Here is a 27,500-nt window from a genome sequence, read left to right as displayed (position 1 = left end):
GAGCGCGCGTGTGTGTATGTTTGTGCATGTGTGTGTGTGTTACCTAGCTCCTTGTACAGTCCTGTAGAGATGCCCGCCAAGAGAGACAGAGTGATGAGGTCGCCCAGACTGGCAGCAATGGGCGTGGCCACGTTGTCCGGGTTGATACCCACCTTCCTGGACAACAGGATCACACCGATCATGATGAGACCTGGACACCGGGGAGGGGGGGAAGGGGTGGAGGTCAACATAGGATTGAAAAAGAAATGGACATGGCCACTTGAGATAACGAGTGAGCCTCGTCTCAGTCAGATGGAGTCTAGCCGCTCAGACCTGCTGTGGACCAGAGGACTTGGGCCACATATCTTTGGACACTTTAAATAAATGTGTCAATAATTGTTGAATGAATTCCATGCTGTTGGATGTCATAGGCCTGCTTGCTCGTAGCCCCATTGTAAATCGTGTCATCGTAAAATGACGGGTAAACCTCATGAGGTTAAATCATTTTCACTGTTCATTGAGACACATCCGGCATAACTGTTGATATCAAACTGTTAGCTGCAATAGTTTGTTAGCAATAGAAAATGTTCCCATTTGACTGAAGGATTAGCTGACCTTATCGCTATCGTTAGGTCAATAGAGTGCCAAAAAAGTGCCAACTTTGTTTTAAAGCTTGAGTACAGTAAGTGAGTCAGTACAGCTCACCCGAACCACGCCTCCTCCTTTGAACCATTATTGTATTAGCATCATAATTAATATTATTCTGGCCTCTGAACTAACATTCTAATATAACCCAACCAGGCTCATTCAATCTGGCCTTCTAATCATCCTCCTGTATAATTGGCTGATTCATTAATTCCCTCACTCTCCACCTCAAGCTGGTGTGTGGGGAGCGTTCTGGCGCCGATTGGCTGCCGTGCATCACCCAAGGGGCAGCTACACACTGGTGGTGGTGAGTGAGGTCCCCCCTTCACTGTAAAGCGTCTTTGAGTGTCCAGAAAAGCGCTACATAAATTCAATCATTATTGTTATTATTATTAATAATTATTACAATATAATCATTTAGCATCGATATTAATATCATGGTGGCCTAGGAACTAACATTATAATTTAATCATTTAGCATCGTTATTAATATTATTTTGGCCTAGGAACTAACACTATAATATTATAATTTAGCATCATTATTAATAATATAATATAAATTACTAGGAATTCAGTAATTAGAAAAGCTGAGGCGTGATTTTTTTTCTAGGTACTTTAACTTTAACGTAAACGATAATCAGCGACAATCATCATTGAGATTTCCTTCTACATTACAACAACAATAATATTTGCATAGAAATGAAAAGCGATATCCAGATCTTTGTACGTCCCCCCTGGACTAAACCCTCCCCCTGCCGGAGGGTCGGCGCCCCCCCTGTGGGACCCTGGTCCAGGTGACCCACCTAGCAGCAGGGAGGCTATGAAGGCCGTGGCCACGCTGGAGGCACACAGCACCACGGCATGGCCCAGCCTGAACTGACCCTCTGGGATCCAGCCGAAGATCACAGCCGCTATGGAGGCCAGGAAGCCCACCACTGTGGCCTGGACCTGTGTATAGAGTATAGACACACACACACACACGCACACGCACACACACGCACACGCACACGCGCACGCGCACACACAAACATGCATACACATACAAACAAATGCACACTCGCACACACAGACAAACACACACACACACACGCTCACACACACAGACACCGCGCAATTAATCTCGAAGCTCAGAGCTACACGCTTATAGTTTTAATAAAAGTATATGTTGCTGATACACAACTAGAAAGGTTGCACTTCTTAACCTTTGAAATGATCTCTGACGAACCATGATCTATAGTTTATCTATAAAGAATTCCCATCTTTACATCACAAGCGTGCTTGCCCATGTTCTCCTCAGTCTCAGTGTGAACACTAACACATGGACTAACTGATAGCAACCCTCCCTTCCCCAAGTGTGTCATGGCCCCTAACCAAGCTGTAGATATAACATCCGGAGCACAGCACATGATTGCGCACCGTGTTTGATTCTCGGGTCGGACTGCGGCCCGGTGGCCAGAGATCAGGGGAGTTGAATTAACATTGTCAGGACGTCCGGTAACTGAGCGTTTGGCAACACATGAGGTCCCAGCACTCCTGATAGCAACCATGCCTGCACCAGCACCACAGTAAAACAAGCAGTCATACAATGTGATCATAAGTGATCTGTTGATACAAACGGAAGAGGGGGGCTGTACCTGGATTAGGGCCAGATTCCCCACGATCATCTTCCACATGTCCTTCGGTGTGTCCATCTGCCCGATGTTCGCCTGGGGGGGGTGCAGGCGGTCAAGACAACTCACAGCACTCCTCTGTGTCCTCTCCTCTGTGTGTGTGTGTGTATTTGAGTGTGTGTGTGTGTGTGTGTGTGTGTGTGTGTGTGTGTGTGTGTGTGTGTGTGTGTGTGTGTGTGTGTGTGTGTGTGTGTGTGTGTGTGTGTGTGTGTCTCTGTGGACATTGTGTGAACACGGTGGCGTCCCAGTTTCCTCGGTACAAAGAGACAGTTCAGTTCAAGGGACAATAAGACACTGATCACGGTAGCAGCATGCCCCCCCCCCCCCCCCCCACTCTGCAATCCAACCCTGTGGCCGACTCCACTTATCTCATCCCTCTCTGCAACACACACATTTCCACCCACACACACACACACACACACACACACACACACACACACACACACACACACGTATTTGACGTATTTGCGTCCTTTGATTTCCACCGACACAGAAATCTGTGTCGGTCGATGTGAATACGAAGATATGCTAATTATTTCTCTGATTTACCTAAAGGAGACAGGTTTCTTGGTGTGTGTGTGTGTGTGTATCTAATTTGCATTTTTGCAGATACTGCCATTTAATACTTTTTTAAATTAATCATTGAAGAGATGAATCCTTTTACATACGACTCAAACTAAATGAAGTGTTGTGGCTCCAATAATGTTTGTGTTCCCAGCGCGGCCTCCAGGTGATGTGACATTGTGATTAGCCTCGGTGATCAGTCGACCGCCAGCGGAGGATGTTAACGTCGAGGGGATCCAACCGCTATTGCGGGGGCCATGTTTCTGAACTCTTGTTTGACGAGCCAAATGCGCAAATGTCAGCCTGATGATTAACAAAAACACCTGTCTGCAACGCCTTGTAGTGCGTTGGAATGAATGTGCATGCTGGAGTCATTAAAACCTATTTTGTCTTTGTTCGCCTAATGTACAGATATATCGGGTTTCAAACATTTTCTGCTACTTTGAGAAAGGTCTGGAGTGTAATGTTGACATCGGGCTGTTGATGATTGGCCATTGCTAAGGTTGAAACTGTTTATTTGATCTTGCCTTCTATATTAAAAAAATTATATCATTGATGTATGCACTATTTCTAATGAATAGTATTGAGTTTGCCCTGCCTGTGAGCAGTTTCTTATTTAAGGCGGTAGAAAAGTGTTATGGGGGCTGAAAGAGAGAGAAATAGAGAGAGAGAGAGAGAGAGAGAGAGAGAGAGAGAGAGAGAGAGAGAGAGAGAGAGAGAGAGAGAGAGAGAGAGAGAGAGAGAGAGAGAGAGAGAGACAGACAGACAGAGACAGACAGAGAGTTCAGGTACAGGCTCAGCGACCACAATTTTGCAGTGGAAACAGGCAGACACAGAAAGACCTGGCTGCCGAGGGAACACAGACTGTGTGGTCACTGTCAGGCAGAGAAGGTTGAGACAGAGGAGCACTTCCTTTTACATTGTACAAAAAATGAAATTCTAAGACAGATATACTTAACCAAATTACAAATCTATATTCAGGATTTTACAGACATGGAACATAAGGACAACATCTAAATTCTTCTTGATGAAGGTCTTTCTGCTGCCCTGGCAGCACAATATGTCCTGAAATGTCATAACCTGAGAGATTCAGTCTGATTTTGATTTTCTATGACCCTAACGTATATCTACATTGCTGATGTTGCTAGATTATTTGTAACCGGTTATCTGTACAATTATTCTTGTTTAACTTGAATGTTGCTTTGGCAATACTGTACTCAAACAGTAATGCTACTAAAGCACTTTGAATTGAATTGACAATTTTAATTGAGTGAGTGAGAGAGAGAGGGAGAGAGTGAGAGAGAGGAAGAGAGTGAGAGAGAGAGAGAGAGAGAGAAACAAGAGATGTGGAGGGAGAGTAGAAAAATATAGGGCCAAACAGAGAGCATGCATGTTCTATCGGGTGTGCACCCATACGTGCTTCGATGGGACACGCAAACCCTTCGAGATCACCCCCAACCCAGCTCCTTCTATCTCCGCATCGGACAATGAGTTAGTGAGATTACACTGCTAATTTAGACTTTAGACAAAAATCCATTGAAGCACTTGTCCTATGTTTAAGGGTTTGCACAAGGAAAGTCCTCAATTGTTTTGCAGGAGAAACAAGAGAGATAATAAGAATTGCAACAATGACATTAAACTTTTAAATTATCTAATTATTTGAAAGAATGAATAATAACGAAACAAGCTGTTGAAAACTCTAGCCTTACTCTTCATGCATGGTAATGCGTCTCCGACACGAAGAATGCAGAATTATTGTTTAAGGCATATTTATGCCTTAAAAAAAAGGGAAGGGGAGCTCAAACCTTGCAGTAAAGTAATGCTGCTCAATTTCTCCAATCAATATGCAAACTCAATTTGACAGTTGTTCGTACAATCAAAAATGTATATTATTCTAACAAATAGTTCTATAATGTCACCTTAATATCCCAGAAGGACAGGAAAGAGGGACAGAGAAATTTAATTTTATAACTCATTCGTCGAACAGTAACCCTGGGATTAAGTACATCAGTTCAAGGATGCAGCATTGCATCACATTGCCAGCCACGATCACAGATTAAAACCCTTGCACTTATTTCTTCCAGTAATAAGTGCATTAGGAAACGTATACGGTTCCTAATCTTCTAGCAAACAGCAGCATTGTGGAAATAAACGTGGTCTGGGCCCAGAGAGAGGGCTTGATGATCCACATAAGGGTAATGCCTTGGGACAGTTTGCAGAAAAACAACCCACCTAATGCTTCTCCATATGCACCACTTTTCAGTTCCTACCGTTGCATTACAAAAGTTAATCACACAATCTTTAGTCGGGATTCAAACACGTTGTGAAACTGTCTGCAGCGCAGAGCTCTGCCGCGGTAGGTGGCCATTTCTTCTAGCATAGTGTTCCGTTTTGCTGCTTGTTAGCCACAGAGCGATGGAAAGAATGCCAAGGGTCGGTGTGCTTAAGACAAAATCACCACTGGGCTAATTGGCTTAGCACCCAAATAGCTGTATAGGGTGACAGGCTCTGAAGCGGTGGACCCTCTACCGAACGGCACGGTGAGGTTCCTTGAGCGCTCCTGCTACAACGAACCACAGTTTGGTGTGCATGCAGTGGCTATCAGCTGAGGTCCCAATGCAGAAGTTATCCCTCAAATCTCCAAGTCAAACTAACAACTAGCAATTAGCAAGATGCCATCCTGGTCTCTTAGCCAAGGAGAACATTTAACTAACGACTAGTTAGTTAATCGGAGTGGAGGTAGGCAATTTGTACTTGGAAGACCTACAAAAAAACTACAGACAGACAGACACACACCACACACCGATCCTCCTATCCACTATCATCCTGTCGTTGCATTAGAGCGAGAAAAGGGATGTTTGCAGTTTGAAGAAAGCCCCTTGAGCAAGGGAATGGAATGCTTCTATCAGTGCATATGGACCCTAGGTAACCCAGGTGACCTCGACCCCGGGGTCAAGCCTGTCGTTTGGTCAATCCCTTTAAGATTGACTTAAGGATCCTCCTTGAGCAATGTGTGTGTTAATGTGGTGATAGTGGTGAGGAGTAGGGATCAATTTGATATCTTAATACTATTGAAGCCAAAAATGCCACACACACATACACACACACACACACACACACACACACACACACACACACACACACACACACACACACACACACACACACACACACACACACACACACACACACACACACACACACACACACACACACACACACACACACAACACGCATGCAAACATGCACACACGCACAAAAACACACACACAAACACACACTCAGGTGTCCCTACCGCGGTGGAGAGTCTTGAAGCTAGGGTCATCTCCAGGTTGCCTTTGAGTCCCAGAAGAGCGGGGACCAGGATGAACACCTCGGTCACCTCTGTGAACACGATCCAGTGCTGCGAAACAAAGACACACACGTCAAAGGTCTGCTCTGAGGACACACATAATGGCCTGATGCTGGACACTGAATACACAGGGGAATCCAACAGGACACAGAGATCCTATTTTATTTTATCATTATCAGTGGTAAAGATCGGGGTCAATTGTCAATGTCATGTGAAAATCCGGCTGTGAAACACAAGCTACCTAGGTTTGGAAACAATTGCTGTTTCAGGGACGCACCCTTGTAGGGTTTCATTTCTGGTATTAAAGGCTGCATGATATGAGTACACGTTGGTTGCTGGCTAGCTCAGACATCATACCATCATTATCAATGACTGCTTCTTTGATTGAATGTATATGAGGTCCCTGAATAGCTTGCTTCTTAACTAGAAGCAGGCTCTACTATTGTCAATCTCAAGCGATCTCTCTATATATGTGTCTCTGTCTGTGTGTCTCTCTGTCTGTGTCTGTGTCTGTGTCTGTGTGTGTGTGTGTGTGTGTGTGTGTGTGTGTGTGTGTGTGTGTGTGTGTGTGTGTGTGTGTGTGTGTGTGTGTGTGTGTGTGTGTGTGTGTGTGTGTGTCTCTCTCTCCCTCTCTCTCTCTCTCTCTCTCTCTCTCTCTCTCTCTCTCTCTCTCTCTCTCTCTCTCTCTCTCTCTCTCTCTCTCTGACCTTTTCTCAAGGTCATTTCAAATTGATCCAGCCATGAAACAGGATCTGTAAGGTAGGATCCATTCTCTCTGAATCTGTCTCTACAGACGCTTAATGGATCATGAAGTCTCTCCTTTGCTCCTCACTCCTCCCGGCTGAGTACTTTTCAACAGGCCGCTATTATCATCTGAGTCATCGTCCTCTAAGTTGTATCTGAAAAAAAGTAGCCTACTTGTGTAGCATCTTACCCTAGCTATCCTTGTTGTATACGGGGAATGGGTTAACCTCGGCATTGTAAGTGCTTGGAACTTGGTTCTATGAACATCCTTTCCCCACCGACAGTGATACATTGTTTCTCTTTGTGCTTATTGTAAGTCGTTTTTGGATAAAATAAGGGTTAGGGCTAAATGTCCTAAATGTTAATGTATCTGCATTTGTTTCCATCCTCCAGTTCTCCAGTTTTTCTACAGTCTGACCATGTATCAATAATGTATCCGATAACGATACATGATCGTCACATGAAAACATTGTGACTGAGTGAGCCAGCTGATCAGGCTCCAAGGACTGGGGAGCCAGAGAATATTGATCGTCCTCCCAGTAAGAGTGCATCTAGTAGTAGGCTGCCCACTCAGGCCCGGCCGAGGAACCCCTCTGAACTACAGATTGTAAAGTTACAAAGTGAAGCTCAAACGAGGGGATTCATCTCTCTTTCTCTCTCTCTCGCTCTCTCTCTCCTCTCGCCAGCAGTTCAGCTAGCTAGCTCGCAGACACCCTGTGACCACGGCTAGCCACGCACAAAAGGCCCGCTCTCAGGTTTATAAAACCTCCCTCAAGATTTCGTTTTCTCTCGGTCGCTGTCTATATCCCTGTATCTGTGTCTCTCGCCCCGCACACACACACACACACACACACACACACACACACACACACACACACACACACACACACACACACACACAATGTACAGATCATGTATATATATATATATATATATATATATATATATATATATATATATATATACTCTTCGTCTACCCTGTGGAGATATATGTTGCTGTCTCCATTGGGATCCTGGCCCCTTGCCAAACAACTCCCCTCTCATCTCCACCGCTCACCAGCTAGCTGTACTTTTTTTATTTTCTGGGAACCTCTGGAGGCCCGCCCCCTTCCTGGGGTCCCCCGGGGGTATGTAGTCCTAGCTGGTCTCATGTTGCAGAGCCACTTCCACTGTAAATACTGGCCATGGAAAGTAGGGGCAGGACCACTCGGGTGAGCCGGAGACATGCTGCGTGAGCGTCACCGCGACCCAGTGACATCACAGGGGGTCTCTCCCCCTGCCCTACCCGGGGGGGGGGGGGGGGGGACACATGCTAAAGGAGAACTGCTTTCCGCAATTGCCGACCGGTTAGGAGAGAAAGAGAGGTAGACAGAGAGAGAGAGAGAGAGAGAGAGAGAGAGAGAGAGAGAGAGAGAGAGAGAGAGAGAGAGAGAGAGAGAGAGAGAGAGAGAGAGAGAGAGAGAGGAGGAGGAAGGGGGAGAGTATGTGAGAGACAGAGAGAAAGGGAGAGAGAGGGAGAGAGAATGTGTGAGAGAGAGAGAGAGACAGAGAGAGAGAGAGATGGAGAGAGAGCGAGCGAGAGCGAGAGAGAGAGAGAGAGAAAATGTGTCTGACGATAACTCTTATGCAAGGGAGAGAGAGAAATCAACACTACACCTGCCAATGGGTGGCAAAAAATGTGGCAATTACATGACCAATAGCAGGGCTATATCTCTAAGCACTAATCCTGTTTGACTCTGTCCTGGCTCTGCTCAGCCGGCCATCCTGCTATGCACATCGGGGGCCGATGCGAGCACTGTGGTTACTGGACCAGGAACACATCGTTATGATGATGTCGGCGATCGCTGGAGCAAGAACCATTCAGATGCAAAAGACTGTACAGTCGTTGTACTACTCTAGAGTCTACGCTGTACAGCACATGGCAATTTCGGTGTCTGTAACGATAGACGTAACACCACTAATCTACAGTCCAACCAGGATGTGTAGGGTCAACAGTTGGTGGTAAACTACAAATTTCTAGATCATTTTTTAATCGTGGGCAAAATAAGTGACAATGTGCCTTTTTGTGACTAAGCAACTGTTCTGGTAATGTCCTGTAAAATTAATAAACATAAGTTGAGTGAAGTCTACATCTGTATTGATCATTCACAAGGGTTATACAATACAATAACACCATCTTCAACTCAACCACACACCAAAGTTAAGAATGCACACTTCATGCCTTTCATTGCTCACCAGTAAGAAGGTTATACGTTTGACCAACAAAAACAAACAAGTGACCAATGGCTCGCTCTGTGGGACAGAGCCCGTGGAGTCCCATAAACTCTGAAGTCTGGTTCCATGGCAGATCTTGAGTAAAGCCACTGGATGTGGTCGGACCCGGACCGCTGCAGAGTGGGCAGAGGGAGGCTCTGTGGCACAGACACCAGGACCTGTTGGTGCATTTTCCGCCCCCTGTTTACTGCTGAGGTGTGTTGGCTGTATTTTTAAGTTAGTGTTTTTTTGAGTTAGAAACAACAACAAAAAAGATTTTTAGATATGTCTCTTTGCTAAACAGGATGTCCCATGGAACCGAAGCATGGGACAGAGACGTTCATGCAGCGGAGGACCAGAAAGTAATATGCACCCACAGACAGGCTGAACAGGCCTACAGGCAGACGGAAAGTCAGGCAGACAGAAGAGAGGACACAGGCTGAATAGGCCTACAGGCAGACAGAAAGACAGGCAGACAGAGGAGATGACACAGGCTGAACAGGTAACAGGCAGACGGAAACACAGGCAGACAGAAGAGAGGACACAAGCTGAACAGGCCTACAGGTAGACGGAAAACAGAGAGCTAAACAGGTAGAACGAACAACCGACAGACAAGCAGACAGGAAAGAAAGACAGGCAGACAGAACAACAAAGAGACAGGCAGACAGAACAACAGACAGACAGCCGGACAGGAGAGACTGACAGGCAGACAGAACAAAATATAGAAGGGCAGACAAAAGAGACAGACAGGCAGGCAGACAGGCAGACAGAATAACAGACAGATAGGCAGACAGAACAACAGACAGACAGGCAGACAGAATAACCGACAGATAGGCAGACAAAAAACAGACAGACAGAACAACAGACAGACAGGCAGACAGAAGAGACGGACAGGCAGACAGAAAGGACAGACAGGCAGACAGAACCACCGACAGACAGGCAATAAACAATAAAAGGAAATAAGGGTTCTAAAAACCAACAGAAATCTAACAGGGACCGAGTGGAGTACCATAGAGACAGAAAAACAGGTGCTAAGAGTGATATCTTGGTTCTTCACAGTCTTTGGAATTTGGTGGAACTGCGGAGAAGAGAGGAATGTGTGGGTTGCACAATTAAAATGGCTGAAATACTTCAATTCCAAAGACCTGTGGTTTGAGTCCATAGCCACACCGGTAATCTCCTTATGGCCTAGGACATACAGAAGCATTCACTTGGCGAGTGTCATTCTGAGGGGCCAAACACCCAAATGGGTAAGATGGACAGTTTAACGGCCAGTCTGCTAGCTAGACTATGCTAATACTCGTGCCTAATATATCTCCATTTCAGCCCATCATCAGCCCATACCATACTAGCAGCCAGAAGCAGGACTGCTCTTGATGAACTGTTCATGGGAGCGGGGCTAGAACTCAATGATTAGATGGACTTAAAGAGAGAAGCTTGGGCAGTCTAAGCAAAATTAAAGAGGCAGATTTAAGAGTTAAGAGATGAGTTGAGAGAGAGAGATAGCGGAGAGAGTTAAGAGAGTAGGGGAGATAGTCGGAGAGAGAGAGAGAGAGTGAGTGAGAGTGAGAGTGAGAGTGAGAGTGAGAGAGAGAGAGAGAGAGAGGGAGGGGGAGAGAGAGAGAGAGAGAGAGAGGGAGAGAGAGAGAGAGTGAGTGTGAGAGAGAGAGAGAGAGAGAGAGAGAGAGAGGGAGGGGGAGAGAGAGAGAGGGGGGAGAGAGAGAATGAGAGAGGGAGAGAGGGACTGAGATGGAGAGAGACGGAGAGAGAGAGACGGAGAGAGAGTCGGACGACAGCTCTTATGCAACAGCAGAGACCGGATTAGCTGAGCAAGCAAGGAGATTAAGATGATGAGGCTGGGCGAGGAGATGATAAGCATAACTCTTCAAACCTCCTCGGACCATAAACTCGTATAGATGAACTTCATTTACTCAATTACACAGCAAAAAAAGCTTGCTCCATGGTTTATTTCCTTTTGACCACAGCTGAAGAGCCATCGGCTACAGTTCATCAGATCACTGTGGAAAAGTAAGAGAGGACGCCCTCCTTTTTTTTTTTTTCTTCTTTCTGACACTTTTCACTAAACTACCCCCCCCCCCCCCCCCCCCCCCCCCCCCCCCCCCCCCCTTCCCCCCCATGCTCCTTCATTTGGAGTTCCTGGGGGTACACCAGCACTGGCACGGGATGGGGCCCCTGTGTGCCTGGGGCCCGGCGCCCTGGCAACCGGACACCTCTCTGCTTCATCTGAGAGACCAGCTGACCTTAAAGAAATATATGACCAGTCAGGGCTCTCTCTCTCTCTCTCTCTCTCTCTCTCTCTCTCTCTCTCTCTCTCTCTCTCTCTCTCTCTCTCTCTCTCTCTCTCTCTCTCTCTCTCTCTCTCTCTCTCTCTCTCTCTCTCTCTCTCTCTCTCTCACCCTCTCTCACCCTCTCTCTCACCCTCTCCCCTAGCCTCTTCCTTTACCCTGCACCTACAACACTGACTGACCCTCCCTGGATCCATTGAAGCACACACAATCATGCATGTCCAAAGAAAGAGAGAGAGAGAGCGAGAGCCGCAATGAGCGGAATGGAGAGAAAGAAAGGTTGATCAACAGAGGAGGAAAGCCGGATAGAAAGAAGGGAGAGAGAACAAAATGAATGTAGGAAGAAGAGAATAAAGAAAGAAGGAACAGAAGAAAGAGAGGAATAAAGGCAGAAAGAATGAAAGAACAGAAGAAAGAAAGAAAGAAAGTAAGAAAGAAAGAAAGAAAGAAAGAAAGAAAGAAAGAAAGAAAGAAAGAAAGAAAGAAAGAAAGAAAGGAAGGAACAGCTGTTGTGTGTTGACTGGAGAACAGGAAGCTCTGCGTTGGAGGTTCACTTCTTTGAAGCCACCTTTTCTATTCTATTCTCTTCTATTCTTCCTGTTGAGCTCGCATTAGGCCCGACAATTATGCTTATCTGGGCTGACCCAGCTTCTAAATAGGTATCACTTTGAGACAAACAGATCATTAAAAGCTGGTATTTTGACACACAATATAAGTGTGTATCAAGGACTCTACTCTGGGTGCTATTGGGACCGTGGGCAAACATGTGACGGCTCTTGGGACAGTGCAAAGAAAACAGGTTATGTAAATACCCCCATTCTCCCCGTGGACCCACCCTGGCCACCCGTCATTGGCCCACAGGAGTATGATTGACGCATACAAGGACCAATGCTCCTCATGGAACAGGTTAATTGAAAAATGCAAATCTTCAGACCTCAAACAATGTTTACTAGGCTGTGCAGCCCACACATCAGACACATTCATATGCATTTGCTATGTGCCTTAATAAACTAAATAGCGGATCATTCTCACGTGTCAAAGCCTCCTGACAGTAGCTTTGCAATTTCCCAAGTGAGTTACCCCACAACCAAGAAGCAACGTTAGTAATAATGCCCTGCTTTGTATGAAAAGCCATCTGGAATTAAATTGGAAGCAAACCTTTGGTACTCAGGGCAGTTCAATCACGATGTATTCCTCTGTCATGTGTTTCCTGTGGCTGAATGCATTGCTGTGTGACAGACGGTGTGTTCAGCCCTGGGTTTCAGATGCTGCACATCAGGGTTTAGAAAAGAAAGCCCCAATAGGCCAAGGAGAGGCTGATCCATCTTACCTGCACAATGTCCAGCACCATCCCCGCCGCCACCGTCCCAAACCCGGCCAGCAGGAAGGGGAAGACCACCTGCAGGCCGATGGAGAAGGCGGTCTCCTTGAGGGGGGGCGGCGGCTCGGGGCTCTGGCCCCCGCTGGTGTCGTCGCTCTCGTTGCTCTGGGAAGCGTTCTCCAGCAGCGCGTCCTCCTCGCGCTGGCCTTTGGCGTTGGCGCGGCAGTCCACGATGGCCACCAGCTCCGAGCGGTCCTCCCCCTCCCCGGGGTCAGCCAGGGCCCTGTCCGTGAAGGAGGTGACCTCGGTGACCTCTGTGAGCTCGTACTCGCCCGGCCGGTCGGTGCCCGGCCGCGGCTCTTCGGCGCCGGGGTTCTCCTCGCTGAGGAGGACGGGGTGCACCAGGCCGTTGGAGGTGAGGAAAGGAGGAGAGAGGGGCCCGCCTTCCTTCTTCAGCTCCATCGCCACACCGGACATGTCGGCGTCGGGCTGTTTGTCTTGCTCCTTGGACCAAAGTACCATGCGGAGACCGTGGGACGACGGGAGGCTCTGCGGGGCACCGGGTGGGAACAGTTCTGCTCCGGACCGTTGAAGGGAATCTGAACACCTGATCGGTTTTTGGGAACCTGATCAGTCCAATTGATTTATCCCATTAAAAAAAAGTGTTGTTGAGTGGCACTTGCGCGTGTGTGTGTTATATACACACATATAATAATATAATAATGATAATAAAAAGTCGTTCTAAGGGGGTGGAAGGTGCGAGTCCCGTCTCGAGGCGCGACTGTGTTCCTGTCGGTGCTTCGGGAGCAGAACCAGTATGTTCTCCATTCACTGCAAGCTGACGGTAAACGGGAAAAACAGAATTTCAATGTTCGTCAAAGAACAAAAACGAGCAGGCAGATCCCTGTGGTGAACCAGGTAGGACTCGGAGACACCGGAGTGTGTGCGTCTGGCGTGCGTCTCCGGCGGCGCACCGTGCAGTGGCGGTGAGGTCTGCAGCCGGACGGGTGGGAGAGGGTCACCTTACACCACGTGGCCTCTGGCACTTCTTCAGCTGATATATTTAAAGGTCTGCAGCCACGGCGGCTTTGATTACTGACGCACAAAAGTATTCTCCTGACGATCAACTGGGGAAAGACAACACACACACACACACACACACACACACACACACACACACACACACACACACACACACACACACACACACACACACACACACACACACACACACACACACACACACACACACACACACACACACACACACAAATATAAAAGTTACTGTCGGTGGAAATGGTAAAAAGGAAAAAGACATGACACTAAACACTAAAATCAACGATACATATTAGTTCACTGAGCTATGGACCCTGTAGGCTGGGGACAGCGTAACTGTGGACCCCCCCCCCTCCCCCCCGCCCCCCGAAACACTATTTAGTAGTCAGGACAAATCCCCTGGAACCCAACATGGCACAGACGTAAATTAGTCCTCTCAGGTCCGGTCTGAATGGGAGAACCCTCCTCTCTATTCCTGCAAGTTCCTCCAGCACACCGCGAGGAGAACCCAGTCCATTAACACACCATGCATCCCATAATATATAATAGTAGTCCTACCAAAATCCTTGATATCAAATGCAAAATTTTCTCCAGCAGTGGCGAATCCAATCATGTCGCTGTATCCTACACCACTGTTTGTCTATTGTCCTCCTATAAGTGATGCTCTGGATTCCAATAGACGAGGAAGTAAGACCCGCTCTTCTTATAATACGCCTCATTCCGTATTATAAGACGAGCCTGCCTTACTTCCTCATATTGTAATAGCCTAACAACGTCAACGGCGTGCTTTTACGCAGTAGACCTGTCCAGCAGGCGTTAAGGTATACAGATACAGCAGAGGTATCAGAGGTGTGTACCTGGTAGGACGATTGTCTCCTTGAGGCTGCAGGCTGCAGGCTCCGCTTCTCCCCCTAGCACCGGGCTCTGGCTGCAGACGTAGAGGATGCCGGTACGCATGCTTTAAGTAGGCTCCGGTAACGTCCCGCTTCCGTGTTAATCGTTAACCCTCCGCGGTAGGCTGCTACTTGCCCCGACCCGAAACAATTTTCCATTTATTAGTCCGTCCGATGCGAGAAGAGCGTTTATGATAACTATTCGGTGAGGACAGGAAGTCACTAAGGCGGATCCTCCCACACAAACACACCACACACACACACACACACACACACACACACACACACACACACACACACACACACACACACACACACACACACACACACACACACACACACACACACACTAGCACACTTACAAAGACACACACATACACACACTTATTGTACCCTGTTTGTGTGTGTGTGGGTGTGTGCATGTTTGTGTGTGTGCACATGCCCGTGATGGTGTACAGCAGAGTGCACTTGGTGGTGAATGCCTGTGGTGGTGCCAGTCTCCGCTGATTCTAGTTATCAACAGACCATATGGGTTTTCATTGTAAGAGCCCATTCCGAGTTATCTATAGATTTTATTTCATGTAGCAACTAGGTGCATGGGTTGTCGCTCATCCATCAACACGTTTAAAGAGTAAACTCTTATGTAAGTGGTTGTTCAGTGCTGATGATCTTTAACCTTAGAATAACAAGGATGGTGTGTGTGTGTGTGTGTGTGTGTGTGTGTGTGTGTGTGTGTGTGTGTGTGTGTGTGTGTGTGTGTGTGTGTGTGTGTGTGTGTGTGTGTGTGTGTGTGTGTGTGTGTGTGTGTTTGTTGGGGTTGGAGGTCACAGAGTTTGACAGCATTTTTACCTAGGGATCATACACCCTAATGATATCCAGGGGGAACCAGCTGCCTGTTTGGATATTATTGTGGTCGTTTTGGTAACCCTGGTGATAACTCTAGGAATGGCTGGGTGTCTGTCAATCCAGTACAGGATACTGGTGACTTTTCAGTGAATATCACCTCCCATCTGGCCTGGTTAGTTATTACTGTGTATGTACTGCAATGTGTCGACCGGCGGATGGAAACCTCTTTTGTGATGAGGAAATCATTGGCGAGAAGAATGTGTCCCATTTTGTGGGTTGTTACGAAAAATATAACCTGTTTAAAAGTCCAACATTGTGTTTGTTGAGGCTAAGACGGCAGCTACTTGTCTAACTAAAGGGACATTGGTGTTAATGATCACAAACCTTTTTCCGACTTGGGTAAGGCGCTGATGTTTGTTACGTATTAGTGGTGTTTATTCTGCATAAGGTCGGGAGGAAGTGGACAGTTGACTTAAAAGACTTACATAATGATAGGATGGATGTTTTTATGTTGATGACCCTCAAAAATACAATCATTTGCAGAGCAGAACACCGGTCCATTTGGGGTCAGATTATGGTGCTACAACTGGATTGTCAAACTGCAGGTGAAATAACTCACATAATGTCAATATCATTGTGTGAGATTAAACAACCAACAAAACCCAATACGGCAATAAATTACTTTTTCCAATCCTCATTGAATTGTTTGTGTCCTTTTGGTTGGTTGAGGACATAACACGATTAACTTAAACTACTGTGTTGATTTAAATTAACTGGAAAGTACAACATTTGTCATTTTACACAATTAAAAAAAAAAAAAGAAGTGGTTCAATTTCTCCATCAAAGGGATGGTTGGCAGATGCTTTGCTCCCTGGTTATTTCTAGCAATAACATTTGTATATTATTGTGAATTAAAGTGGTTTAGCTTTGGTGTCAGTGGCCGTGTTATGAAGACAATGCTTTACAACAATGAAGTTCTGTGACTGGTTCACCACACCCTTTGGATGCAACATAAAAAAGATGTCAGTTCTAGGGATTTCACGTGCCATTTCACACGATAATTTCGCAATGAAATGGTTGGATGGTAATTAATATGAACCTATTCTAATGTTGAGTTCAGTTTGGTCTCTAAGTATAGAGTTAACATTATGTAATATTAACATACACGTGAACACACCTTGAGGAGAGTCATATACAACGATGCAAATCTACTGAAAGGCTGAACCGGTTAAATTTGCAAATTATATTTTGGTTTTTGAACACACCATTCAAGTCCAACATCCTGTTTGAAACACTTCAAACCATTGCCTATGGCCTCAATCTACATAGTAACCAATGAAATACAATATTCACACTTTAGTCTCAGGATTCTTGGCTCCCATTAGACACCTTACTCTAAAATAATGGTTATATTCTTGACCTGCAAATCATTTTGGCTAAGGAAATATTCAAAGCAATGTAAATAAATGGTCACATTTTTGGAAATGGCACTCTTATTGCATTTATTGTGTCAGAACAAGTATAACACAAGGGACAGCCGCTTAAAATCAAAAAAATATTAAAAAGCCTTCCTCTTGATCTGAGCGTTTGTATATTTATGACTGATTGGATTGTCCACAGGGCCTTTCATTGTCTACGTTGTAGTGAGTCCACAGTACATTTATTGAATTTAGAATATAGAGTCAGATAGACAGCAGCTCGCCAGCTTCAAAATGAATGGATCCTCAGTGGCCTTGCTGGATCCTGTTGATGCCGTTGTGTGCGTGTTTCCGACATGCTTTCTTTTAGAAGGCCATTCAAACCCTGGTCTGAAGGTCTCAGCGGCGCAGGTTACCATAATTGTGCCCGGCGTGCAGGAATGCAGGTCCGGGAGAGAGTGGAAACTCACGGGTTAGTGGTTACACTTGCTTACAGCAATCAATAAGGTGCTCACTAAGAGACATGTGAGTGGTATACTGTACCTCCCACAGGAAGGGGACAACATGTGAGATACATGTGAGATAGTGGGGCTAGCCTTCTGCTAAATGGGAGCTCATTGAGGCCCAAGGGAGGAACACAAACAGGACTAGAGTTTGATCCTTTTGTATGAGTCCGATACAATACCATATATCATATTATATTATATGATTATATCATATTATACCATTTTGATAAAATTAAACATGCTGAACCTGCTGTACTTAATACAAAAATATCAAGGTAAAGTGTTGAACGAAATATGTCTGAGGTTGTGTGTGGTAATCAGTTTGGACCAATGGCTCTCGACTGGAGCAATGAGAGGACACAACCAAAAAGATCTGACCATTTAATGTTTCAGACAACATCTCACTTAAGTACTTCAACTATCAATAAAGTATGAGTGTTCCTGGATCTTCCCTTGGACAAAATGGCTGGATATGATGCATCCAAATGAAGAAGAGAAGAGAAGAGATAGCTAACTCCTGCTCTACGCAAAGATGTGTGCCGTCCTGGGCTCTGATTGGCTGGGGGTATGAGTGATCCTGATGGTTAATGATCCACCGTCTGTCCGTTTTTCCTTTCCCCCTTTCCCTAAACTAGTGAGCGAGGTGAGGACCGGACACAGAGAGCGATGCTGCCGGGCAGAACCTTAGGGAGAGTGGTTGCTCCTGGCAACGACTGGACCAGCCTGGGCCGGTTCTGGGCCATTTCTGTCCTGGGGGGCTTCTTCTTTGAGCCCGGAAGAATGTCAGGGGAAGGCGGTTGAGGCGCTGGGGGTAACTTGAAAACTTGGACGCAGTCCCTGCTTTCTGGTTGAATGGTTGTGCACCAATGACACTCCCTCCTCCTCCTCTCTCTCTTACATTCTGTCCTTGATCTACCGCTCTGACACATATTTTGGAAAAAAAAGAATTCCTCAATGTTACGATCGTCAAATGCAACAGATTAAATGGGGTTCAGAAGGGATATGACAAAGACAGACAAGCATTTTATCGCATGCCAAGACACACATAAAAACGTGTGAGATAGAGTGACAGTGACATGGACATACTGGCATTGAGTATTTGATCACAGGGGAACAGGAGTGGCAGGGTCAGGGGGAAACACTACTTGTCTTTATGATATAGAGGTTAAGGAAACCAAATTAATGCTGCCCCCCCCCCCCACACACACACACACACCCAACCAAAAGGAGAACCCAGGATAAGAAAGGGACCTTCAGTGATTACAGCATTCATTCTATAGGTTTGGCCGGTAGAATGTGGCACATTGGCTGCACAAATACAGGGCCAAGGGAAACCAGTCACCAACACATACAATACATTAAAAATATATATATTATATTAGACTTTTTGAATATACCCTGAATTATATATTTGTTTTGTATCTTGGTATTAATGGGGCAGACTATAAAGAGGTAAAATCAATTGGACCATGGATGAGTTGCTGTGCAGTGGATCGTTCCATTGGCTGTCGAGCTCCTGTACTTAGTACTCATGTCAATATGGAGAGCCACACTTCGCGCCTGAGGACACTTCATTGATATTTCACAGGTTTAGACAGTAACAAGCTAAACTCACCAATTAACTAGGCTTGCCTTCCATCCTGGGCACGTACAGTGTGTGTGTGTGTGTGTGTGTGTGTGTATGTGTGTGTGTGTGTGTGTGTGTGTGTGTCGGATAGAAGGTGGGTGAACAGTTACCTCCCGCAGTCACCACATGGTTCAGCCATTAATAAAAACACACATCATCGCCACATCATGGAGAGATGGAAAAAATAACAACTGAGAGAGGACAACATGGCAGCGTTTGTTTTAGGAACAGCTAAGAGTGCAGCGGGGGGTGCTTAATGGACGGGGGGGGGGGGGGGGTGACCTGCGTGATCATATCTGCAGCAGTAACTGAAGGTTAATCCAATCAAGGGTGTGTAGCCTGATACTCTTTGTTGTGTGTGTGCAGAGCCTTAAATCAAATGGCGTGCTAGAAATATCTGGTGATAACGGGAGGGACGGAGACTTCCATCGTGTTCCTGTAGGGAAGGGGGCCGCGCACGAGGCGCTGAACACAGGGAGTCACGTTGACCTTTAAGAGCAGGCAGTACATCACATGCTGTGGCCTTTGAGCCTCAACACTCGCTTCAGTCGTACAGCAGGTCATACCATTAGGGTCGTTGGTCAGAGTTTGGAAGAGCAGCCTATTGTGGGACGTAGAGGGAACAACACACGGCAAGTAAATGGTAAATGGACGGCATTTGTAGAGCGTTTTCTAACCAGTGGCCACTCAAAGCACTTTAAGATGTTGCCTCGCATTCACCCGTTCATGCACTCATTCAAGGATGCATCCACACACTGACGGCGGAGTCAACCACGCAGGGCGACAGCCAGCTCGTCAGGAGCAGTCAGGGTGAGGAACCTTGCTCAGGGACTCCTAGACGCTCAGCTAGGAGGAGCTGGGGATCGAACTAGCAACCCTCCGGTTACCAGCCAACCAGCTCTAGCTGCTGAGCCACATGCCGCTCCAAGTACACCACACCACACGACAGGGGCGGAATGGAAGCTGGTTTGGGACGCCGTGATTTAGTTAGAGTATGGGACACACGCGTTGAAAGAGGCCGTACCTGGCTTGACCAAGGAGTAAACGCAAGGCAGTGGACATAAACCCAACGCCAGTTACTTGAAGAAAGAGTGGTTTGTTTTTTTATGTATTTTGTTTAAACAAACTAATTTGTTATACTGCCGCAACAGAAGTGCTGAACACCACCTTTGAATCGTTTCGGGTCCAGAAAAGTCCTCTTCAAAAAGTTACTGTTCAAATACACCTGTTGTAGATTACAGCACCCGACGGCTGGAAATAAATGAGCCAACCATGAGACTCCTCATGTGGACTCTGCAGGGATACGAACGGTGAGGCACCCTGGATGTGAATGGAAGAATCAATACTGTGGGAAACAGACCAGACCTGAAAGTAGCAGTGAGCACATTTGGAACAAGATTCAGAGAAAGTGAGCCACAAACTACTCATTTCCAAAACATTTGTATAGGCTTTCAAAATGTTTATTTTTAAGAAGTATTTTTGCCCAAATCCACCGTTTACAAACAAGGATGTCTTTGTTCTGTATTAAGGAAAAAATATTAATATACAAGGATTTTTCTGTTGCACAAATAATCAAATCAGTGAAACATGCTAGTAAGCTCAATGAGCCATCATGAAGTTACAATTAAGATTCAGCTGCTCCATTAAAACCCAATTTTTATTATATTCATCTATTGATCGCCCTCTGTGTCTCTCCAAGTTATCAATCAGTATAACGATATTGCTGTATCACAATGTTTAATGAAAGTGAATCTGGGTTGGTTGCACTCCACACATTTCCCAGAGGATTAAGACATTAAACATGTTTTGTGTTTTGTGTTTCAATACAGTATTCTTATAGCATCTGTGATACGTACAAGAAAAACCTCAATTCATCAGTGTATGTATTTCTCCCGACCACCCTCCACCCAGGACCTGTGCCCCAGGTCGTCTTGCCTTATTGCTCTAGTGGTTGGGAGGCATCCCCACGTGTTGGAACACCACGCAGCCCACATACACAGGGTACAGGGGAGGTGTTCAAACCCCAATCTGCCTCACCTGAACGCAACCAACTCAAACCGGTAGAACGTCTGAAACCAATGAGATACTCCTTGCAATTAAATCAAGCAAGCTTGTTGCATCCTTTGTGTTTATTATAAAATAAACAGCCTTTGTTCGCCATCAGCATTGACCCCCACCTTGGCTCTTAGGCGCATAATGTACAGCACAGCACACAACCGGATTGCCAAGGTGTCTACTTAAATCACGAGAGGATTCATAATGGCTACTCGATATGATCCTGGCTTCACATGGCTTTAAAGAGGATACTAGTTACAGGCAAGACCACAGAAGTGGCACCTCTAATATGGGGTACCGCTTAGCATTGTTAATAGAACAATAGTATATAAATAGTCATTTATATATACTGCATACTGGGTAGGGCACAAGTTACTTTATATGATATTCAACAGTACAAGTTACGGCTCTATTCTATAAAACTGTAACAAGTTGCAGTCCTGTTCTAGAAAACTAACTTTAACAGCATGATGGGGTGGGTTCCTTGATGGCCATCCTTAGGTATTTGGTGACACTTAGTGGTTAGAAGGGAGAATACAAGTCCTACAATTATTCCTGAACATTACATTTTCTCAGGAATGTATAGGAATACACATCAATTTTCAGCCCAGAACACGAAATACAAATCCCTTGCGCAAGTGCCTTCCCCTCATAGCCTCGAGTTAGACACTCACAGTGCTTGGCTTAGCATTTTTCATTGGCATCAAAAGTGTTCACTTCCACGGTGCAATGTGAAACAACCAACAAGATGACAACAATGAGGCAAAAACCCAATGAGGACTAAGGAGAATCAGCTAAGAAGAGAAAATGATTTTGAACAGTAATCATTAAAACAATATACATTATAGGACTACATTTGACTAACTTCCATTGACTTTCAATAGGCTACAATACTGAATCAATAAACTGAGATTGTCATCTGACAATGTGTAGAATTAGTACACAATGTCATTTGTTTTATAAAGCTGAAAATAAAAAAGGTATATTGCTGTAGTTGATGGAAACATCAAACAGGTTACACTATAGAAACACATTTTGCTGTGAGTAAGTAGTCCAACCCTTAGATGTGCTCGATGAAAAAATCTGATGTATAAAACATAGAGAATTGTTGAACGACAACACATCGATGAGGCCTCATGTGTTGACATCTCAAAATAGTAGCCGTTCAGGGAACCACAGCCAGAGGGTGCTATTCTCTATCGTGCAAATGTACACTTAAGTGTGCTCTTAAAACTCTAAAAAATTGTATTTGTGTTAAAATGCCATGCTCTTGCGATGCGCTGCTCTACAAAACACTCCAACCCCCGGGAGGGTCTTGGAGCTGCCAGCATCAACACACACTAACGTAGAAGTCGTCCTCTAGAGCCTCCACAGCAGAAAATGCTTCTGCAAATAAAACTAAATAACCTTGTTGTCATTCATACCTTATTAGTGCACGTTGTTGAGTGTAGAGGCTAGCAGAGCGACGCAATACTTCTTAAAAAAGAGCCAGCTACTCAATCCCGGTGTGTGTGTGTGTGTGTGTGTGTGTGTGTGTGTGTGTGTGTGTGTGTGTGTGTGTGTGTGTGTGTGTGTGTGTGTGTGTGTGTGTGTGTGTGTGTGTGTGAGAGAGAGTTTACGCCCGCGCGCGCGTGTGTGTGTGTGTGTCTGTGTGTGTGTGAGTGTATTTGCGCGTCTTCTCTTAATGTAATTGTCCTCCAGCTCCACCAGGGGGCAGTATTGTCCTTGACCATGGACCTATTAGGTAAAACCCCATCTTCCAATCCATCTGTAACCATCGCTCCTCCATCGCAAGAGTGTAGGATTCAGGAGCTCGAGCTATAGGGTGCAAGCGATTATCCCTCTCTAACACCTAATCATCTCTAACCTTCGACCTAAACATTTCCTGTAACTTGATATACTTAGGTATATAGTAAACCATCTACCTTATCAATACCTAAAGTAAATTAACCCTAATGCATTATGGGAAATATGCATCACAAAAGCCCATGGAATGGCTCTGGGAGTGAGGATAGACAGAACATAGTCGTACTTAGGGGACTACAGGTACTCTTCCTCTTTCACATAGAGGATCTCATGGGCATTGCTGGGAACCTATGGAGACAAAGAGAAGCAATAAGGCTGGATATAATACATAAAACACAACATACATAAAATACATACATATATATATATATATACATATACACACACACACACACACACACACACACACACACACACACACACACACACACACACACACACACACACACACACACACACACACACACACACACACACACACACACATATATCTAATACATGCATGATAATGACAAGAATATAGCCTTGATCAAAGAGGTGTCATTGAAGGAGAAACCAATGTTTCTCATGTGGCTAACTGGGTCGGATGCTTTTACGAACCAGGACAAATTGTTCTGTGTTTTCTTTAATGGTTTATGTTTACTGGTACATATAAAGAGCAGACCCATCACTCGTGCTATGCACAACATACATGTCCTCTGATCATGGCTCTATGAAAAGGGTATATGATAGGTGTTTAATCCCTGTTTACGATTACCGGGTGATAATTCCAGACCGAACATTGCAGCTTTTGCGAGCCTATTGCATTGATTGCACTATAGAGATATTCTACATCAGGGGTCATCAGTTAGCAGCCTGTGGGCCAGATCTGGCTCGCTAGCACTTTTTATCTGGAAACCCCCGATCCTCCAAAACACTAGATAAGTAAAATACAAAAATCAATGTTTTATAAATGACATTAGCCTGTAATTATCTGGAATCTATCAAATATGTGGAAGCTAAAATTTCACAATAAGGGTACATCCATGAAGTGAAATTTGTTAATGCAGAAATAATAATGAATAAACTGTTAATTAACAATTAAGTAATGGCCTAATAATAGTGTTTATATAGTGCACAACTAAAGTAAAGTGTTTAATCATTATATCCTTTTGGTTCGGTGTTACAAACGGTAATATTGAAAACTGTCCCACTTTCATGGTCGATATTGAATCAATATTAGACATTGATATTGTGTGTGAGGGAGGGCAAAACGACTGCATCGGGCCCCAACTGCATTTTCAACTGTGTACTGTGTGTCGGCCCTGGGGCTGGATGGAAATGTAAAGATGCTATAATCATTTACAATGCCACATAAACAAATAAACTGATCAAAAAGACCCACGTTCTATACGTTTACTGGTCTTGTAGACACTTATCCCTGTGTCCAGTACTGAACACTGATCCCCGTGTCCTGTACTGAACACTGATCCCCGTGTCCAGTACTGAACACTGATCCCGGGTTCAGTACTGAACCCGGATCCCTGTGTTTGGTACTGAACACTGATGCCTGTGTTCGGTACTGAGTATGGCTCACCTGGTTGACTCCTCCCACCACCAGGAGGCGGTCTCTGATGACCAGGGAGGAGGCGGAGCAGCGGGGAACCGACATGGGAGCCAGTCGCTCCCATTTCTTCTTCTGGGGGTGGAACGCCTCCACTGTGCCCAATGCCGATGGCTCATGACCTAGCCCCCCCCCCCCCCCCCCCCCACCCCCAAAGTAATACATACACAGGTACAAATACAAAAACAAACACACAAAAACACAGACACAGCAGAAACTGAAAAGTGGCCCTTTTTCTGGGTTCCCAAAAACTGTTCCGATCTGCAAATCGGGCCTTTCTGAAAAAGGATATAAACTAGGATCATCCACTCATTAATGGTGTAGAGGCCTGACCCCCCCAAGGGGCACAAACAGACGGCAATAATCAGATTTCTCTTGCCGCTTGTTCAATCTAAACGTTGAAATAGCTAGACCCTCCACACACTTTAAGTGTTTTGAACTGCAGTCCCTCCTCGATGGCGGTAGAAGTTCTACTCTAACACGGACTCGACCGTTCCAACCAGGGCCAAAGGTGGATGGTTATGACCTACCCAGCCCCCCCGCCACGACCATCCTGCCGCGCAGGAACGCCGCTGCGAAGTCTGCCCTCTTCGTCTTCATCGGCAAGGTGTCCTCCGACTTAAGCCACGCCCCTACAGGAACAACGCAGGTGAATAACAGTCAGGGCTCTTTGTTTAGGTGGTTGCTTCAGTCCATTTGTATGCAAGCTACGGTCAGGTCTCCGGTGTCAGAGACAGCTTAGACACTCGGCACTGGTTGTACCACTAGTCGGACAGGATGCCAATGAACTTTCAGCCTGTTCTTTTTATTATCTTTATTTTAACCTTTGCCAGAGGCCAGAGGTGGTTGGTCATTAATCACAGAGACACACACACACACACACACACACACACACACACACACACACACACACACACACACACACACACACACACACACACACACACACCTGTGTTACACATGTGACAAGGACACACAAAGGTAAAGACCAACACTGGGTCGGAGGAGGAAAAGTTTGAGAGCTGTACCCCCCCTTCAGACTTCCCTGCTCCTCTCCTGATAGCCTGTAGATGGACACTCATAGTGCTTGGCTTATTGGTTCATTTTCTTTTGTACCAAAACACATTAAGATGCATTTACAAAACTGCAGCATGGCCAAAATGAGCTGGTAGTGGGGGTGAGGAGAATAATCAACACGAGAGAGAGAGAGAGAGAGAGAGAGAGAGAGAGAGAGAGAGAGAGAGAGAGAGAGAGAGAGAGAGAGACTGGTGTCCAAAAGAGAGACTTTTTCAAAATGCTGAGGCTGCTTTTAAGCCATTTTCGGTTTATTTATTTATTAAAATTAATTTAATTGCATTGTTGTTGCCGGGGCTTGTTTGTCTGAAGGAAAAAATAAATGAGTGCAGGTCTGGGCGAATCGTGACTGTGTAGGAGGAACGGTAACTTGGTAAAGAAGAGAAAAACATGGAAGATGAGGAGGAGGGGGGGGGGGGGGGGGGGGGGAGAGAGATGGTGAGATTAATTATTATAAAAAAAAAGAGCTGAGAAGGAGAATTGAAAAAAGAAATGGAGAGTACCAGTCAAATGAGAAGAGGATGCGAGACAGAGCTAGATGCAGGGAAAATGTTCAACGTACAGTGAGGACAGACAGACAGACAGACAGACAGACAGTGGATCATACACCATGAAACAGTCCCATCTGTTGGTGTCGTGTTGTATAACTACTTCAGTATAGATAACTCAGATAAAAAGAGTCCAGTAGCCCTAAGCCTGCGCGTATAGTTTCTCGGTCAGATGCGAGTTTCATTCCGTCGTACCGGTGCTGTTTTTGAAGTATTTATTTAAAGGAGAAAAGCTCCACTTTTGATTTCATATCCTTGAGTGCCCTCTCTATTCCACTGTATTTGCTCCTGGGAGAAATGTTCACTGCTATCCAGGTTCTCCATGGGTTTTCTGAACATTTAAAGGGGCTTTTCGCTTTGCTGTTATATGCAGCATGTATACATGTTTTACGTCTGCAAAGATGGAAAAATTGAAGTCCAAGCCAGGGGGAGTATTCACACCCACCGAGAACGCCCCTCAATAAGTGCCTGAAGCATGTTTACGCTCAAACTTTACTTCCGTAATATTGTGACGACAGACTGCAGTGGGAGGTGCTGAAGTGCAGAAGTCCCGCCTCCCGGCTACTCGCAGTGTTTACAACTTCTCAGGGGTGTGAACTTGCAGACACATGCGTAGAAAGTTCAGCAAACAATCGCAACAGACTGGGCGTGCTGACCAATAACAGCAGACTGGGCTATTCGGGAGGGGAGCCTTAAAGTATTATGATAGAAATCAGACCGTATTGGAAAGACGCTGAAATTGGTTTTGCAAAGACGAACAGTGTGAAAATGATAAGGGGTATTTTTAACATACAGGCTTGTAATCCCATTTTAGAAGTACCCCCCAAATGCAAATATTAACTCTAAAAAAGCGTGATCTGGGATCTTTAAGTTCAATACAATCAATTGGGTTGTAGCACTACTAAGTTTGCCTCTGAAAATCTAATTTGGATTTTGATAAAGGTCAATAGGCAATATTGATTATCGAGCAGTGCGATGAATGTACCATATAGCGTTACTGCGGCTAGTATAGCAACACCTTCTGGTAGCCATTTCTACTGAGTATGGCTTTGCCATGCAAGCCAAATTCACTAGGAGAATCTTGGGTGTTTGTGCCTTTTTGTCTGTAGGTGTGTGTGTGTGTGTGTGTGCGCGCGTGTGTGTGTGAGGTCAAAACAAAAATGTGTGAGATGTATTGGAGAGGGTGGATAATAATAAAGCAATCTGTTTCTGGATCTTCTGTAATTTATCCGGCT

General features: G+C 45.4%; 2 protein-coding genes across 2 annotated transcripts in view; both read right to left on the bottom strand.

Moving 5' to 3' along the window:
• Positions 1-14,973, bottom strand: part of slc41a1 (solute carrier family 41 member 1) — a 20,474-nt gene extending 5,501 nt beyond the window's left edge. Inside the window, exons 1-6 of the mRNA XM_030350680.1 lie at positions 14,747-14,973; positions 12,843-13,960; positions 6,153-6,260; positions 2,258-2,329; positions 1,427-1,571; positions 44-190 (exon numbers count right to left, since the gene is read on the bottom strand). Of these exons, the coding sequence (XP_030206540.1) occupies positions 44-190; positions 1,427-1,571; positions 2,258-2,329; positions 6,153-6,260; positions 12,843-13,355 (985 nt within the window). The 5' untranslated portion in view covers positions 13,356-13,960; positions 14,747-14,973. The remainder of the gene's footprint in view (positions 1-43; positions 191-1,426; positions 1,572-2,257; positions 2,330-6,152; positions 6,261-12,842; positions 13,961-14,746) is intronic.
• A 7,868-nt stretch (positions 14,974-22,841) lies between these two features.
• klhdc8a (kelch domain containing 8A) overlaps positions 22,842-27,500 on the bottom strand; it is a 48,665-nt gene continuing 44,006 nt past the window's right edge. Inside the window, exons 6-8 of the mRNA XM_030367472.1 lie at positions 25,174-25,275; positions 24,617-24,765; positions 22,842-23,328 (exon numbers count right to left, since the gene is read on the bottom strand). Of these exons, the coding sequence (XP_030223332.1) occupies positions 23,275-23,328; positions 24,617-24,765; positions 25,174-25,275 (305 nt within the window). The 3' untranslated portion in view covers positions 22,842-23,274. The remainder of the gene's footprint in view (positions 23,329-24,616; positions 24,766-25,173; positions 25,276-27,500) is intronic.

Source organism: Gadus morhua, chromosome 1, assembly GCF_902167405.1.
Source record: "Gadus morhua chromosome 1, gadMor3.0, whole genome shotgun sequence".
NCBI lineage: Eukaryota > Metazoa > Chordata > Actinopteri > Gadiformes > Gadidae > Gadus > Gadus morhua.
The sequence above is the reverse complement of the archived record's forward strand: the minus strand, read 5'-3'. Positions and strand labels throughout refer to the sequence as shown.